This window comes from Sturnus vulgaris, chromosome 4, assembly GCF_052056855.1.
Source record: "Sturnus vulgaris isolate bStuVul1 chromosome 4, bStuVul1.hap1, whole genome shotgun sequence".
Lineage (NCBI taxonomy): Eukaryota > Metazoa > Chordata > Aves > Passeriformes > Sturnidae > Sturnus > Sturnus vulgaris.
In genome coordinates this window covers 1,984,582-2,002,339 of record NC_142246.1, presented here as the reverse complement: position 1 = coordinate 2,002,339, position 17,758 = coordinate 1,984,582, and the positions used below count along the sequence as shown (strand labels likewise).

The 17,758-nt window shown below is 59.7% G+C and overlaps 1 protein-coding gene across 3 annotated transcripts; it reads left to right on the top strand.

Moving 5' to 3' along the window:
- The first annotated feature begins 226 nt into the window (after positions 1-226).
- On the top strand, positions 227-17,727 carry LOXL3 (lysyl oxidase like 3). Of its 3 annotated transcripts, XM_088162949.1 has the most exons (15): positions 227-342; positions 6,578-6,899; positions 7,638-7,801; positions 8,165-8,376; positions 11,521-11,740; positions 11,940-12,120; positions 13,023-13,177; positions 13,900-14,073; positions 14,231-14,386; positions 14,615-14,777; positions 15,340-15,583; positions 16,117-16,232; positions 16,337-16,473; positions 16,840-16,951; positions 17,118-17,727. In XM_088162949.1, exons 2-15 carry the CDS (start codon positions 6,590-6,592, stop codon positions 17,189-17,191), a joined length of 2,418 nt encoding a protein of 805 aa, XP_088019075.1. In that variant the 5' UTR covers positions 227-342; positions 6,578-6,589; the 3' UTR covers positions 17,192-17,727. The 3 variants fall into 3 exon arrangements, with proteins under 3 accessions (XP_088019075.1, XP_088019073.1, XP_088019074.1); XM_088162947.1 differs by lacking the exon at positions 14,231-14,386; XM_088162948.1 differs by lacking the exon at positions 13,900-14,073 and having other exon boundaries at positions 229-342.
- Positions 17,728-17,758: the final 31 nt, after the last annotated feature.

The following is a 17,758-nucleotide window of genomic DNA, read 5'->3' as shown; positions in this document are numbered from 1 at the left end:
GGGAGGGAGAGCTGGGCTGGCAGCTCCCGCGGCTCGGTCCCTGGAGCCGAGCCCGGGCGGGGCGGGGGCTGGAGCCGGCCCCATGGCGGGGCGGCGGGCCGGGGGCTCGGGCCCGTTCGGACCGTGCCGGTGGCGGGGCCGGGACCGCTGGGAGCGAGCCGGGGCTGCGGGGCGGCCCCGGACACGGACACGGCGCGGGGCGGGCCGGGGCGGAGCGCGGCGGCACCGACCGAAATTGCTCGGCTCGGCACGGCAGGATACGATAGGGCACTGCACGGCTCGGCACGGCACAGCTTGGTTCGGCACGGTACGGCTCGGTTCGGCACGGCACTGCGGAGCTTGGTACGGCTCGGTTCGGCTGGGTTGTGTTCGGTTCGGCACAGCTCGGCACGGCGCATTACGGCTCGGTTCGGTTCGGTTCGGCACGGCTCCCGGAGGCAGCGTGACCGGGGCGAGCAGCGCGGGTGTCCCACGGGAAGCGGACCCGGCGGGGCTGTGGTGCCGGTTCGGGGCTGTGGTGCCGGTTCGGGGCTGTGGTGCCCGTTCGGGGCTGTACCGCACCCCAAAGCGTGTGGGCTGCGGACAGAGCTGCACCTGGGGACTCAGGATTTCCATGAAGACCGGACTTGCCGTAGCTCATGGAAGAGAGAGGATGGATGGATGGAGGGATGTGGGGCGGGAGGGCTGGCGGCGCTGGAAGGGAAGGGGTGATTGTTCGCGGCTGGCTTCTCGCCTTCCCAGCTGCTCTCCGAGGAGCCCGCAGCTGAGCCGATCCCGTCTCCAGCAGGTCCAGGACGGCTGGCTCCCTGCTCCAGGGTGCCTGGGACCCCAGCCCCACCAGCAGCCCCACCAGCAGCCCCCCAGCCCCGCTGCCCGCCCCTCAGCCCGTGGGGATGGCTGATGTTTGCGCATTCCTCCGAGGTCTTTCCCTCCTGCCGGCATCTGGCTCCCCCAGGGCTGCCTCTCCCGAGCCCGGGACAGCTCAGAGCAGAGCTGAGAGCCCTGCTGTGTCCTGGGGAGGCTGGGTGGGGGTAGGAGCTGCACGGAGCTGTGCTGTGACCTGCTCTGCCTTAGGGGGTGGCAGCAGGACATGGGGACATCACATAGCCCAAAGGGGCTGGACCCTGGAGTTGTAAGGGGAGGGGAAGTGCAGCCCCAGCCCCAGACAATGTTTTGTCCCTGCTGACACCCCGAGGTCCGTTCTGCAGCAGGGTCCCTGTCCCTGCCTGGGATGGGGACACACAGTGGGTGGCAGGGGGACACACCCTCCCTTCGGACAGCGAGGGGCAGTGAGCTCCCAGTCACAGGAGGTTGTAGTTTTGGGAGCGACATCAATCCTGCCAGGGAATTCCTATGGTGACCCTGGGCTGCTTCCTGGTGCTTCTGGGACCCGTTTGTGGAACTTCCAGACCCTGGTGGTGCTTACCCCGGAGCTCTGACCCAGTCTGAGCAGGGTGGGGGTGTCAGGGCTCCCCTGCTTTGTGAGATCCCAGCACTCCAGGGCTGCCGGGAAGCTGGAAAAGCAGAGCAGCCCATGCAGGCGGCCGGATTGCGAAAGGGGCCAGCGCTGGGCCATGTGCGAGGGGGCCCTGGGGAGAAGGGGAGGGATGGAGCCCTGAAGCCATGGGATTCACCAGACCTTCTCCTGCCCCGACTGCTGTGGACGTGACCCCGTGCTCTCAGGGATATCCTGGCATGGGACATCAACAGAGAGTGACTGTGTCACCCCTTAACCTTCTCAAGGAAGGATAAACAGAGCGAGCTTCCTCTCCCTTGTGCTGGCGGGTTTCCCAGGTCCTCGGTCTCTTGTGCTGCTCTTCTCTGAGTCCTCCCAGTTGTCAGTGCCTGGGATGCTCCATGTGGGTTTGTCCAAGGCTGCTGCTGTGCGAGCATGTCCCTGAGGGGCCTCTGTGGCCTGGCTCTTCCCTGCTGCTGTGGCTTGGGATGTCATCCCTGTGCTGCAGGGATGCCCCGTGCTGATCAAATACACGGAGTTACCCGAGGATCTGCCTCACCAGGAGCTGCCCCTTCCCGAGCTCTGTTGGCTGTTCCCTGGGGTTTTGGTGGGGCACACTGATGTGCTGCTGTATGCCCAGTGAGTGCTGAAGTGATTTGAACAGTCCTGGGCTCGGGGCACCCCCCCACCAGCACAGCTGACCCTTCTGGAAGGGGCAGCCCCTGTGCAGGATGCAGAGCAATGATGGGGACAGTGCCTGGCCATAAGGGCTGTAGGCCCTGTCAGGGTGACTCTGTCACCCACTGAGACAAGCAGAGCCAGTGGGCTGGCATGGGAGCAGTTTGAGCAGTGCCATGTGGGGCTGTCCCTTGCCCTGAAGGATCCTCTCACCCATGCCAACCTCAGCAGCACAGAGCTGAGACTGAGGACTGGAGGGAGCCCCAGGATTTTGACTGTGCACTACTCTCAGACACCCCACCACCAGTGCCAGCTGAGCTGCAGGCTGGGATGTGGCTCAGGCCTCGTGCACACCCGGCTGGGACATTCCTGAGGTTTCCCAGGCAGTGGCAAGGACCTGGGCTGCTTCCCGGCTCCCACGCCCAGCATTTGCTCCAGCCAGCCCGTCCTCCAGAGCCCTTTAGCCTTGCAGTGGAGTTCTGCTGAGCATCTGTGCCCGGGGCAGCACATCCAGAGTGCCACAAGCACATCCAGAATGCCACAAGAGGTCCGAGAGGAGACTGTCCCTGGCTGGAGCTGACAGCAGGATGGTTGGGATGCTGGGGTGGGCTCCTCATCCAGAGCAGCAGGCAGGGCTGGAGCAAAGCCTGCGAGCAGAACGAGCAGCCGGGCAGCAGGAGAGGAGCAAACGCACGGCTTGTGCCTCAGAGAACGGAAAAAGTGATGTGGACAATGAGAGCCCTGTTAGCCTGACTGCCTGGGACACGGACACGGAGCGTGTTCGGAGAGGGAGGTGGTACAGGAATGGGGAAGGAGCCGTGCTGTGCTGCAGGGAGCTCACATGGCAGCTCTCCTGGGCTGGGCATGGAAAAAAGCTTTGGCCGCACAGAACTCAGCTGGGAATGTCACTGGGAAACTGTGAGGTGAGTGGCAGAGCTGAGGTCCCAGGGCAGAGGAAGCACGGTGGGGATGAGAGATGCTGGAGCAGAGCTGAAGCAGGACCCAGGAGCAGGGATTACAGACCCTGGAGGTCACACTGATGAAGCTCAGAGGGGAATCAATGATTTGCTGCACAAAGCCCAAGCACTTTTCAGGTGCCGTGCTCTGGTCTCTGGTCCTCTGTGTTTTTTTTCTCAATGCACAGATTTAAATTTTCCTTGTAACCAAGGATGTAGGCTGCACAATGCTGATTTACCAGGCTATCCCTATTCCCATCTCTGTTTCCCCTCATTTCTGTCTCTGCAGTCTGTACCAGGAAGGTACTTTTTCCTCCTCCTGGCAGAGTTTTGCTTTGAAAAGCATGTGATCCTCACCAAAAAGCCCACAGAGTGGTGACTTCCCCATGTAACCACATTTTAGTTCCAGCAGGTGACCAGTTTTAATCCACTTAGGAGAAGGTGCACTGATTTTGTTGAGTGCTAATTATTCATTAAAAGGTGGTGCAAGATGAATTGAATGCCTTCCAGTCTCAGCCTGTTAGATCAACACAGTTACTCCAATTAACAGAACCTGTGATCTCATAAAAGGCCATTCCTGCTTCCTGACACGGGCTATTTCTGCTGGACCATGGAGATTGGCATTAATTGTGCTGCTGTCCTTTAGGGTTGTACTGACCCCGTTGTGAAACTGCCCAGTTCCACAGCAGAGCATCCTGCTCGCTCAGGAGTGCTGGGGAAGCTCCAATCCTTGTGCACTCCACCTTTCCCTGAGGAAACATACCCCAAGGTGTGTTACAGGTAGCACTGAGGGGACTCACATTTGGGTGTCAGGACAGCTCTGAGGGTTTACAGCCTTTCCTCGGGGCAGGGCAATGTCCCTTCAGTGACGCAGGGGTGGAATAAGAAGTTTTGTTACTGCTGTGAGATGGCAAACTCATCCCTTCGCTGCTTGGTGGAGATGAGGATGGAGAATTCCCATTCCAAGCCCAGAGATTCCCTTTCCTAAGCCACTGGCAGGGCTGGGGTGACCCTTTGCACTCACCCTTCCTTCCTGCTGGCTGGGTAAAAGGTTCAGCAGAGCATTTCCCTGCTGTCTGCCCACAAACACACGTCCTGCTGAGCTCTGCTGTTCTCACAGAGCAGGCAGCTGAGGCACCAGGAGCCCAGAGCTGGCTCCCACCAACCCCAGGGCTCCCAGCTGCCTGGACCATGTCCCCACCAGCTCTGTGGTGTCCCCTGTGCCTCAGTTGTGATAGAGGAGAGAGCCAGACCCACACTGATGTGGTTGCTCCAAAGGGAAGTGATGTGCTTCATAGAATTATAGGGTTGGAAAACACCTCCAGGGTCATTGAGTCCAACCTGTGACCAATCCCCACTTTTCAGCCAGACCAGAATACTGAGTGCCATGCCCAGTCATTCCCACCACTGTGTCTGGTGTAGAACTGGACCAGCAGTGCTGCTGCTTGTTACTCCTCACTCTCTTCCTGAGCATCTCTGCAGGCACCAGGTTCATCCCGAGGCTCTCACTGCTCCTGGTGGCACCTCCAATGTGATGTGTGCCCAAAGGGGCGGGCAGGCAGCAGGGCTGGACCCTATGGAGGCTTCTGTTGGTGTTACGGGTGTGGAAAAGGCGCTGGCACCGGGCACTATCCTGGTTCTTCCTTGCCTTGGCCCAGGAGGCATTCTCAAGAGGCTGGAGTGTGGGCCAGGTCCTCATCATCTGGAAAAGTGACTCAAGCAGGAATGGGGCTGATTCCTCTCTGAAAATCCTGTCCTGGAGGCTCATGGGGATGTGGAGCAGCCGTGCCAGCCCCCAGCTCTGCATGGGGTTTGAGTTTGTTTCCCTTTCTCTGTGACACTGCAGCTAAATATGGTGATTTTTAAATCACCCCAGGAAAGCCAAAATTTGTTCCTTTTAATGTTTTTCTAATGGCAAGCATGGTCTGTGTGAGTGCAGTGGGCAGGATCTATGCTCAGGGGAGACTTGGAGACAGAGACATGCTGCTGGGGGGATGCCCTGGGGGTGTTTTGGGGGAATGCTTTCCCACCGTGGAAGGGACTGGCAGGGATGGTGGCACCAGGCTGCAGTGGACGGGGAGGTGGGCAAGTGGCCATGCTGGTGGTCGTGGGCCAGCATCAGTCAGAGCTTGGCAACACCACCCGTGTAGAAATGCAGCTCCTGAGCTACATGATCCATGGGAATTGCACACTGGGAGGGGAGGGAGGCTCACAGAGAAGGGTTTTCACTATTGTTTGCCGTGGGACTGGCGCAGGAATACCACATCTCCCTCAGGTATTCAGGGAGCCACAAATATTGTCGGAGGAATGGAGGAACGCGGCACAGAGGAATGCCTGCCTCGCTTGTCACAGAGGGCAGAGCGTGGGCTGGAATCCCCTCAGCCAGCAGCCGTTCCCTGCTCCTGCTGGATCGAGCTCCTGGCTGGTCCAGATGGGCTTTCCCTGTGCCCTGAGCCTGTTCCAGCTCCCTCAGCTCTGGCAGCTCATCCCCTTCTTTCCATTCACCTCTCTGGGGGCGTGCACACCCCTGTGCCCATCTGCCCTCACTGGCCTTTGGACAGCACAGTGGGAGCTCAGCAGGGACTGCTGGCAGAGGGGGACAGGGGAAAGGGACATTGGGCAGGTCCCTGACAGCCCCAGGGGTGCAGTGCCAGTGCAGAGACACTCTGGTCAGGACAAGGCACATGGCTGTGCTGGCACTGGGCAGGGGATTTAGCCAGCACAGGGCTGGGCAGGGGGGCTGGAGGGGGGTGCTGGATGGATGTACTGGATAGGGGTGCTGGATGGAGATGCTGGATGGGGATAATGGATGGTGATGCTGGTGTTCCACCTCAAATCCAGCTCTTGTAAGAGCCTGATGGAGAGACAGAGGCTTTCAGCCAGCTCTTAAAATTCTGTTTATTGCATAGACAAGGTTACAGCAGTTGAGGGTCGTGGGTGAGCCCAGAGCTGCTGGCTGTAGGCAAGCCATGTGTCCTGAAGCTCCTCTAGTTCTGGATACAATGCATTATATACCTTTTATTACAGAGCATCTTAATACATGACTAACATCATACATCATACACAATACCTTTTACATTCACATACAACCTATCCAAACTGCTAAAGTTACCGTATTATGTTAGTGACTAGCCAATTACCAGAGTTAGTAGTCATATGTTAAACTTTGGGACTTGTTCTGCAGTGGAAATTTCTGAGATCTTTTCTCTACTTGCAACATTGGCTTTCTTGTTTGCCTGTGAAAATCCTTTTGTTTAGTAGAAACATCTTTTGTTTGAGGTGGGTTTATCCTTTGCTTTAAGCCGTAAAAGCCTCTTCCAGCTCACTTGCTCTTTGCCTTCTAGTTACCTAGTAAGACTGGCTCAGCAATTCTTTTTTTCTCTATCAAAACTTGCTTTCATTCCTATAGAACCTTTTGTATATCTGCAAAACTCCTCTGCTAAATTCTCGTCCTTCCCAACAACCCTGACCCTGTCTGTCCCTACAGGGTCCCACTGCCATGGGTGGCTGTGGCTCATGGGCATGGCCAGAGCTGCTGGTTCTGCTGGGCAGCTCCTGGCTGTGGGTGGGCAGTGCCCAGCCCACCCCCCCGAGCCCCACACACCCCCCCGGGCCCCAGCTGAGGTTCCGCCTGGCCGGGTACCCCCGAAAGCACAACGAGGGCCGAGTCGAGGTCTTCTACAACGACGAGTGGGGCACCATCTGCGACGACGACTTCACGCTGGGCAACGCTCACGTGCTGTGCCGGCACCTCGGCTTCGTGGCTGCCACCGGCTGGGCTCACAGCGCCAAGTACGGCAAAGGAGTCGGTAAGAGAGGGGTGGTGGGCACAGCATGTCCCTGGCACACTGCCTGGGGCGGGGTGGGTGCCCTGACAGGTCAGCAAGGAGTGTCCTGCAGTGATTGTGTGCTCGTCTCTGCTCATGTGGGAGCTCTCTGTCTGTCAGAGCAGCCCCTTGGGGAGGTGGAGATCCCCATCTGCAGATCTCCCACCCAGAACTTTACTCTTGGCATTTCACTGGCCTCAGCTTTGTGGTCCCTGTGATGCCTTAAGTTTTAAGTTTTTCTATTCTGCTCAGGTGTGCTTTTCTGTTGTGCTTGGGCAGTGAAGACAAAACAGTCCTAGTCCAGCTAAGGACTCAAGGACAATTTCTTCAAACTTCAGGCCCTAAGCATAAGCAATGTGAAAAGAGGAGGGTGGGCAAGCAGGCAAGCAAAAAGGATGAAACTTCACGATTTGTGACTATTAATTGGACAATTGACTCCTGCATGCAAATGGACTAAAACCTATAAAGGTGTGAGATCTCATGACCAAACCTTCTTTTGCTTCCATCTTAAAACCATGCAGGCAAGGGCCACGACTGTGGTGCTGGCACTGCCAGGTGTGGCCTTTGAAGGCCTCTCAATAAATATCCATTTTATTCCCCTTAACTCTGTGTAGCCTCTGTTCCAGCTCCTCTAGGCATCACCTGGCCATGCTCTGTGGGCACCTTCCCTGTTCCCAGGGCATGCTTGGCTCCCCCTCACCCCTAGGCTGTGTCTGGCAGGGCGGATCTGGCTGGACAATGTGAACTGTGCTGGAAGTGAGAAGAGCATCGGGGACTGCAAACACCGGGGCTGGGGGAACAGTGACTGCAGCCACGAGGAAGATGCAGGTGTTGTCTGCAAGGATGAACGCATTCCAGGCTTCAAGGACTCCAATGTCATCGAGGTGAGGAAGCTGCTGGCCAGAATGAGCAGCTGGTGATGTCCAGAATGCCACAGGGTGTGGGGCAATCTGGGAACTCTCCCTGGGGGTGCAGGAGAGCAGCACTGGCTTTCCTGGTTGTGCTCCCCAGAGATGCACCTGGGGACCCAAGGGGACAAGAGGCACTGAGTTCTCTGGATGAGGTTCAATCCTTGGCTGCCCAGGGCCGTCAGATGTGGCCAGCAGGAATGCAGGACTGGCTGTCCCTGTGCCCCACCTGTGACTGGGTACCCCTCTCCTGCATCCTTGGAGATTCCCTGGGAGTGGGCTGGCAGCAGGAGGGGTGATGGGTTGTAATTTGAGCTGGGGCTGACCTGATCCCTGCAGACGGAGCAGAGCCACGTGGAGGAGGTGCGGCTGCGGCCGGTGGTGTCCGGGGGGCGGCGGCAGCTGCCGGTGACAGAGGGCATCGTGGAGGTGCGCTACAAGGACAGCTGGGCACAGATCTGCGACCAGGGCTGGAACAGCCACAACAGCCGCGTCATCTGTGGCATGATGGGCTTCCCGGCAGAGAAGAAAGTCAACAGGAACTTCTACAAGTGAGTGAGGCCGTCAGGGAGCCCACAGAGACAGGGGCACTGGGCTGGGGATGGTGCCAGGGGTGTGGGGTAGTGCTGGGGGGCAGTAGAGGTTGTGCTGTTGGGTGTTGTGGCTCCTAAAATCCCTCCCACCCTGCTGCTCGCCAGTCCAAGCCCCAGCTGGCCATCTGGACTCTTGCTAAGCAGGCTGGGGGCCGTGGGCTGGTTGGGGGGCCATGGCTAGCCCCCTACCACACACACTACAGCAGAGGCCACTCCAAGGGGAGCGCTTTTGCTGCCTGGCAGTGGTGTCCCCATCCCAAGGGGAGGTTTGCAGCCATCAGGGGATGCTCCAGCCACACCATGGCTTGAGTGAGGAGCATGGACAGGCCGTGCCTGGCACTGTGTGTGCCCTGAGCAGGCAGCTCTGGTGTTGCTCCACAGGAGGCTGAAGCGAGCAGCCAGGATGAAGGGCCCCAGCCCGAGGCTGGGCAGCAGGTAAGGGGCCAGGGTGCCCCATCTGCTGAGCCGTGGCAGAGCTGGGCTGTCCTGCCCCACCAGTCTCTGCTGTCAGGATGGATCTGGGCACAAACAGATCCGGACGGAGCAGACTGAAGGCTTGGGCTGTGCTGGCCCAGTAGGACAAACCTCACCCCAGGGAACCTGCCTGTGCATGCTGGGGTCCCCCATTCCCCACGAGAGACGATCTCCCTCCCGGGCTGGTCATGCTCCAGGCAGAGCAGCCCTGTCCTGCACACCAGGCAGGAGTACTGGCACCCTGGGAGGGGAGCAGGAGGCCTCGGAGCAGAGCTGTCTCTCCTGGCAGATGGGGAGGAAGGGCTATGGAAATGGACTGCTTTCTGCAGAAAGCAGCAGTGGGGACACTGGAAAGGCTGTGCACCCCTCCATTCCCTGCAGGATGGGCTCGTGTGGACACCAGAGCCCGTGCTCAGCACTGCTGATGGGCACAGTGTGGCAGGTCCTGCCCCGAGTGCCATCTCTGCCTGGGGTCTCTTGCATCCTCTGCCCACCCACTCTTGCTGCCTTTCTGCCAAGGCCAGGGGATGGTCTGGCTGCCTTTTCCCTCCATCCCTGAATCCTGCTGCTGGATTTGTTGGTGGATACAATGAGCAGAGCCCATCTTCTCTGAGCTCTTTCCTGAGCCCCCTGCCACGATGCTCTGCCCCAGTCCTACCACCTTTCCTCGTGTTGAATATGCCCTATACCCACTGTGAGCTCTTCATTGTGGCACTCCCAGGACTGTGTCCCCAGCAGTCATCCTTGCCAGCTCCTGCAGCTGGTGATGGGAATTCAGGCAGGCTCATCCCATGGGTTTCCTCAACCCCCACCTGAAGATCCTGTTTGCTCCAATGTGCTGTTTCCTCGCTGGTTTGGTGCTGACTGCCCCTTTCCCAGCGAGCAGGTCCTTCCCCTGCAGCACTGGGGGAGATGTTTTGTGTCTCCATGAGGCTGCAGTCCTGTCCCTCTACCCGAGCAGGAACTGGCTCCAGAGAGCCACGCTGTTTTGTGGGGGCTGATAAATCTGGGGCTGCACAGCCACAGTCGTATGAAGGCACAGGCTAATCCAGGCTGGAAGGGACCTCTGGGAGTCCTGGTCTAGCTCCCTGTGTGGAGCAGAGCCAGCTGTGGGTTAAACCCAGGACTTCATCCAGCTGGCTTCTGAAACCTTCCAAGGATGGAAATTCTGCAGCCCTGTGGTTTCTGCTCCATGGAACAGCCCTCTGGACAAAAGGTTTCCTTTACCGTGAGCCTGATCCTCTTGTTGTCAGTCATGCCTCTTTTCTCTTGTGCTCTTCCCTCCCTGCTGGAAGAGCCAGGATCCTCACAGCTCCCACCTCAGCCCTGGCTGGAACAGTCCCACCTCCCCATCTTCTCCCACACCTCTGTCTTGCTGCTCTCCCTGGGACTCACACCACATACATGACGTCTTCTTGTCCTGGGGACCCAGATCCAGGTGCAGGATCCAGATGTGGTTTCCTGAGTGGGAATGGGCACTGATGCCCTCTGGCTGTCTCACTCCCAGCCCTGTGCTGTGTCCTGGGGCTTGCTGGGCTGTGCAGACTGACACCAACCTGTGCTGGCCTTTGGGGACAGTGGCCAGGCTTGGTTCTGTCTGGTGCCTGGGGCTGTCAGTCCCCTGCCCTCTTTGGGGCACTCAGGTCTTCACTCCTTGTAGGCTCTGAGGTTTTGGCTCTGCTCAGCATCTTCCTTCCTGAGGGAAGCAAGCATTTGAGGATGTTGGGATTGCACCTTGTGTGTGCTGAGCCCCAGGCAGCTTCCCCTCAAGGCTCAGCCTGTGCCAGGGCTGCTTCCCTCGCTGGCAGCAGGTCTTTGCCAGCCTGCAGCAAGTCCCACCGTGCCCCATGGCCCGAGGGCAAGCACTCTGGGGCTGCCTGTGCTGCTTGCTTGATACTGCTTGCCAGGTGTCCTGCACCTTGGGGACACAGTGGTGGCATGGTATCTGGATGAGGACACAGACACACCTCACCCACACCTGACCGATCAAATGGTGGCTGCTGGTGTTTGATCTTTTGCCGTGTGACAAGGCAGAGCAGGGTGTGGCTGCATCCAGCAGTTTCCTGGTGGGATGCATGCAGGAAACTTCATCATTGCTGCGGAGTGTGGCTGTGTCACACTGCTGGCTGCACATGATGCTGTTGCACCCCGGTGTGACACAAAGGGGATGCACATGAGTCTTCCTGGGGGCCAAGGTGCCCAGTTCAGCCTCTAGTGAAGCCAAGCTGTGCTTCCTGTGTCACTGCTGCGGGCAGAGGTGACAGCCTGAGGCACTGGGCTTCGTGATGGTTGTTTTCTATTTTCCAGGCTGGCCTCCAAATCTCAGCCTAAACAAAAGCGCAGGGAGGACGTAGGGCTCAAGAAGAGGTAAATGGCTCCAGTGGAGAGCCAGAGACAGGAGCCTCGTGCAGTCCCACCAGATCTGAGCGTGTCCCCACGTGTGTCCCTGTGCTGCTGGGGGTGTGGGACAAGCAGTTGGCAAGGGGTGGGTGCCTGGAGGCGCTGTGTGTCACCCTGGGGACAGGGCAAGGCACAGCCAGCGCACGCAGCTGCAGGCAGAGTGGCTGGTGACACCTCCACTGCCACTGGCCACGCTGGCCGTGGCTCAGGGCTCCTCTCCCCTCCCAGGCTCTTCACGGAGCGGCAGCAGCTCAACTACCGCCTGCACTCGGTGTCCTGCACGGGGACAGAGGTGCACCTGTCCATGTGCTCCTTCGAGTTCTACCGGGGCAACTCCTCAGCAGCCTGCGGGGCCGGCATGCCTGCTGTGGTCAGCTGTGTGCCCGGGCCCCTCTTCGCCACTGGCAACGCCCACAAGAAGAAACAGCGCCAGCAGCAGCAGGGCCAGGTGAGCCCTGCAGGGAAGGGGACAAGTCCTGTGGTGGCCCACAGCCAGTCTCTGTCCCCTGGGCTGTGCCGGGTTGCTGGGTGACCCGCTCCGGAGCAGGAGCTGGGAGCGGTGTCCTGTCCCTGCACATCCCAGGAGTTGTGGCCAGCACTGTGTCGTGCCATTCCACACTGTCCCACACCTGTCCCTGCTCCCACAGCCCCGGATCCGGCTGAAGGGCGGTGCCAGGGTCGGCGAGGGCCGTGTTGAGGTGCTCAGGAGCAGCGAGTGGGGCACGATCTGTGACGACCGCTGGAACCTGCAGTCGGCCAGCGTCGTGTGCCGCGAGCTGGGCTTTGGCAGCGCCAAGGAGGCTCTCACCGGGGCACGCATGGGGCAAGGTGAGACTGCCGGGGCAGAGGGGCCAGGCATCCCCTCCTGGAGCGGTGGGTGAGGCATTTATCCAGGCTTTGTTTGGCTAGGGTGTCCTGTGAACATGAGCCAGCAGTGTGCATTAGTGGCCAAGCCATTGGCTTATGGCATCCTGGCCTATATGAGGAACAGTGTGGCCAGCAGGAGCAGGGATTTCATTCTTCCCCTGTGCTCAGCACTGGTGAGGCCACACCTTGAGTGCTATGTCCAGTTCTGGGCCCCTCAGTTTAGGAAGGACCTTGAGACACTTGAGCACATCCAGAGGAGGCAACGAGGCTGGTGAGGGGCTTGGAACACAAACCCTGTCAGGAACGGCTGAGGGAGCTGGGGGTGTTCAGCCTAGAGAAAAGGAGACTCGGGTGACCTTATCACTCTCTACAGCTCCCTGAAAGGTGGTTGTGGTCAGGTGGGGTTGGTCTCTTTCACCAGGCAGCAACTGTCAGAATGAAAGGACACAGTCTCAAGCTGTGCCAAGGGAAATATAGGTTAGATACTAGGAAAAGGTTTTTCACGGAAAGAGTGATGAAGTACTGGAATGGTCTGCCCAGGGAGGTGGTGGAGTCACCATCCCTGGATGTGTTTAAAAAAAGACTGGATGTGGCACTCGGTGCCATGGTCTAGTTGAGGTGTTAGGACATGGGTTGGACTCGATGATCTTGAAGGTCTCTTCCAACCCAGTCATTCTGTGAATTCTGTGTGCACTGGGCTGCTGGATGCACATGGAGCATCCCAATGGGATCACAGCCACTCAACCACACTGCCCCAGGCAGCAGCTCTGGAGGCTGGAGTGTCCAACTCCCTCAGACCTGCCAAAAAGAGAGGGCAGCCTTGGGGACCCTGGGCATCCCTGATTTCTGCTGTCATCCGGCAGGGACGGGCCCCATCCACCTGAACGAGGTGCAGTGCCGGGGCACCGAGAAGTCCCTGTGGAACTGCCCCTTCAGGAACATCACACAGGAGGACTGCAAGCACTCAGAGGATGCAGCTGTTCGCTGCAACATCCCCTACATGGGCTACGAGAACCTGGTGCGCACCATGGGGGGCTGCTGGCTCCATGGGGCTCCCAGCAGAGCCCCACTCTCAGAGTGGGGTGTTGGGAAAGGCCCACAGCATCCACGGGACCCTCATCTCTCCTCCTCTGTACCCCACACATTTCTCCCTGCTCTGGGGCAAGGGCTGCCCTTAGAGCTCAGGGATTTTGTGGGTGGGAGCCCCTGTGAGGAGGGCGTGGAGGGGAGGTTGTGGGGGCTCTGGGTGCTCTGTGGGTGCTGCTATGTGAGGAGAAGTGTGGGGCAGCTGCTCCCTGCTGCTTTTCCTGCTGCCAGCCTGTGCCCACTCCCCAACAGAAACACCAGAAAAAAAATCACTGTGGGCCAACCAAGAGAGATTTTTTTTTCCTATGATGAAACAAACAAACGGAGCTGCTTGTTCCTGTTTGCCCTGGCCCATTGTTTCATCCATTTTGAGCTTTTTAAAAGATCTTTATGATGTCATTTCTGAAATGATGCCATTTCAAAATGAACTGTTTTCCCCGCACTGGTGAAACAATTCCCAAACTCACAAGCGATTTCTTGTCCCCAAATCCGCCAGTTTTGCCGAGTTCCCTGCCGACTAAAGCTGTGCTTGGCTCTGCTCAGTTCCTGGCTTCCCCATCCCTGCAGCGCAGAACAGGGACTGGGGACGGTCCTGGAGTCCAGGGGAAGCATCACCTGTGATGGTGATGATGCTGCCACTGCCTTTCTCTGCAGATTCGGCTGAGCGGGGGCCGGAGCCGCTTCGAGGGGCGGGTCGAGGTGGCGGTGGGGGCTGGCGACGGGGACCAGCCCCGCTGGGGTCTGGTCTGCGGCGAAGGCTGGGGTACGCTCGAGGCCATGGTGGCCTGTCGCCAGCTGGGTCTGGGATTCGCTAACCACGGCTTACAAGTAGGTGCCCGCACCAGCTTGGCCAGGGCAGCAGCAGCCACCACCACCACTGCTCACGGGGATGCGGGACAGGGATGGATGGGGATGGAGGGTGGTGGGGCAGCAGGAGGTGGCACAGAGTGGGGTGGCCGCTCACGGCCCCAGGGCTTCCCCACAGATCCGCCTGGCTGGCGGGAGGACGGAGTTTGAGGGCCGCGTGGAGGTGAAGCGAGGCAGTAAGTGGGGAACGGTCTGCAGCGATGGCTGGACCACCAAGGAGGCCATGGTGGCTTGTCGTCAGCTCGGCCTGGGCTACTCCCTGCATGCAGTGACGGTAGGTGCCAGCGGGGAGGGCCCCTGGTGAGCACAGGCACCAGCCGGCACTTCCTGAATGACCATGGGGCTGCATGGGGACAGGTGGGGACAGAGGGATGCTCCATGTCACAGGACAGGACCCATGTGGGCAGTTCTGGTGGGGGGCTTGGCTGCAGCCTGGGTATAAGTGATCCTGGGCAATCCAGCCACCAGCACTGCCACCCACCCTGCCTCACCCCCTCCTCAGGAGACGTGGTACTGGGACGCCAGCAACGTGACAGAGATGGTCATGAGCGGGGTGAAGTGTGCTGGCCACGAGATGTCCCTGAGCCACTGCCAGCACCACGGTGCCAGCCTGAGCTGCAGGAACACGGGCACACGCTTCGCTGCGGGCGTCATCTGCTCCGAGAGTGAGCGGCCATGGGGGCTGGTGGCAATGGGGGGCTGCCTGTGGGTGGGGGCTCTGCAGGGAGGAGGTCTGTGAGCACTGGGGTTTGTGGGCAGTGGGGTTTGTGGATGTGGTATGTGTGGGCAGTGGGGTCTGTGGGCAGTGGTGTCCAGGAGCAGTGGTATGTGTGGGCAGTGGGGACTGTGGGCAGCAGGCAGCAGGATCTGCAGGCAGTAGGATTTGTGGGGTTTGTGGGCATGGACTCTGAGCAGTAGTGTCCATGGGCAGTGGGGTCTGCAAGCAGTGGGGTCAATGGGCAGCAGGATCTGTGGGCAGTGGTGTCCGTGGGCAGTGGGGTCTGTGGGCACTGGGCTCTGCAGACAACAGCGTTGTGGGGCCAGGGGCTGTGATCAGTGGGGTTTGCAGATGGAGGTTGGGGTCAGCCAATGCCCAGCCAATGGGGAGGACACAGTTCCCCCCTTGGCTGGCTCAGCCCTGCCAGCACTGGGCACTGCCCCATCCCCTCCACCCGCCCCATCTCTGCCGAGAGCAGGGCCTGTCCCTGAGCAGCCGCCTGTCCCCAGCTGCCTCTGACCTGCTGCTGCACGCACCGCTGGTGCAGGAGACGGCGTACATCGAGGACCGGCCGCTGCACATGCTGTACTGTGCCGCCGAGGAAAACTGCCTGGCCAGCTCGGCCCGCTTGGCCAACTGGCCCTACGGACACCGGCGCCTGCTCCGCTTCTCCTCCCAGATCCACAACCGCGGCCGCGCCGACTTCCGCCCCAAGGCCGGCCGCCACTCCTGGGTCTGGCACGAGTGCCACCGGTGCGTGTGGGGCACGGGAAGGGAGAGACGTGCGAGCAGGGGGACACATGGGGCTGGGAGTCAGGGTGGTGGTGCTGCGATGGGCTGAGTGAAAAATATAAAAGCTAAAACCCCAGGCATCAGCAACACTGGGCAGGGTTGACACTGAAAGAGAGTGACACTCTGCAAGTATGACACTGAGCGAGGGTGATGCTGGATGAGGGTGACGCTGGGGAAAGGTGACACTGGATAGCCCCAGTGTGCTGCCCAGGGTCTAATTGGTTTGGCTTAGGGCTGTTCATGGATGAGCAGTGTTGGGGCTGGAGTCTCCAAGAGGGCAGGGATGGGGCTGCAGGATGTGCCCTGCAGCTGAGCCCTCTGCTCACCTAGGCTAGCTGGCTGGGGACAGCTGTGTCCCCTTCCAGGGCAGGACACGGCTCTGCCCAACCTCACAGTGCTGCTGCCTCAGAGCAGGGGCTATGGGGACATTCCTGGTGGCAGGGGGCTGATGCAGGGCAGGGCTGTCTGCAGCAGGTGCTGGCTCCTTCCCACAGGCACTATCACAGCATGGACATCTTCACCCACTATGACATCCTGACCCCCAATGGCACCAAGGTGGCCGAGGGACACAAGGCCAGCTTCTGCCTGGAGGACACTGAGTGCGAGGAAGGTAGGCAACATGGGGCCCTGCAGCACCGTCCCTGCCTGTGTCCCCATCATGGGGACAGGCTGGGGGTCTCAGCCAGGACGAGCTGTGTCTCCTCCTGCCTGCAGATGTGGCCAAGAGGTACGAGTGTGCCAACTTTGGGGAGCAGGGCATCACCGTGGGCTGCTGGGACCTGTACAGGCACGACATCGACTGCCAGTGGATTGACATCACTGATGTCAAGCCAGGCAACTACATCCTGCAGGTGCTGCACCTGACCCTCCTCAGCCCCTCCTGCCATACTCCCAGCCTCTGTCCCTGCACCTCAGCCCTCTACACACTTCAGCCACCCATCCCTTTCCCATTGGAGCTCACTGGGGCTGGTGGGTGTGCTGGCATGGGACGGTGCCTGTCCTTATCCCCACAGGCGTGTAGGGCTGCTCAGACATGCTGCCACATGGGTTTTCCAACTCTGAGCAGCACTGCTCATGGGCATATGGTGCACAGGGACAGAACCACCCCACCACATCAGCAGCCACCAGCTCCTTGGAGCTCTCCAGCACATCCACCACAGCTGGGGAGACACACCCAGAGGGTCTGGGGCAGGGGTCTCACTGTCAGTGCCCCACAGGTCGTGATCAACCCCAACTTTGAGGTGGCAGAAAGTGACTTCACCAACAATGCCATGAAATGCAACTGCAAGTACGACGGGCACCGCATCTGGGTGCACAGCTGCCACATCGGTAACAGCCCGGGGCATGGCACAGGGGTGAGGGTGGAGGGCTGCAGGAAGCCTTGAGGATGAGGATGGGCTGGGATGGGGGTGCTGGGGGCAGCTACAGTGGAAGGTGCTGGCAGGGCAGGGGATGCACTGCATCAGAGCTGACAATCCCTGCCCTCTGCCCGCAGGAGATGCGCTCAGCGAGGAGGCCAACAAGCGGTTTGAGCAGTACCCAGGTCAGCTCAACAACCAGATTTCATAGGGCCCCAGGCCTGGGGAGACGGGCATCTCCCTCCCTCACCCCATATGGGTGGGAGGAAACCGCTGGGAGACCGGCAGGGAGGCCTGATGCCCAGTGCTGCTGCCACTGTGTCCTGCCGGGGACTGCCCAGGACTTGCCACCGGCTGCCCTTCCCCACCTTGAGGGGGGCTGGTTCTGGAGGCACCAACACCTGAACCTCCCAGCCTGGGGCTGCCACCCCAACCACTGGCCAGAAGATGGTGGCCACATCCCCTGGGCTGTGGCACACGGGTACGGTCTGGGAGGTCCTGCACCCCCCACCGCTCCATCCCTCCTATCCCAGCTGCACCCCAATTCCTATTCCCCCCCTTCAGCCCTGGTTCCCTCACCCCTCAGCTGGCCCCAGGGCCCACCACCCACACAGGGCCCCAGGAGCCCCTGGTCTCCCGGGGATGGTGCAGGTGTCTCTGCCCACAGCGCTGCCCAGGGATGGCTCCTACCCCATCTCTCAGTTGTAATTTTATTTCCTCTATAAAGTTGTAAGTTCTATTTCCTGATGGCTGCTGGCACGTCTCTGGGTTGGGATGA

What these genes read in the sequence shown, in the direction of transcription:
- LOXL3 (XM_088162949.1), top strand. Translation starts at nt 6,590, where the DNA reads ATGGGTGGCTGTGGCTCATGGGCATGGCCAGAGCTGCTGGTTCTGCTG. An exon ending in ACATGGGCTACGAGAACCTG is followed by an intron (nt 13,178 to 13,899) that starts GTGCGCACCATG and finishes CTTTCTCTGCAG; the next exon opens with ATTCGGCTGAGCGGGGGCCG. An exon ending in GTCTGGCACGAGTGCCACCG is followed by an intron (nt 15,584 to 16,116) that starts GTGCGTGTGGGG and finishes TCCTTCCCACAG; the next exon opens with GCACTATCACAGCATGGACA.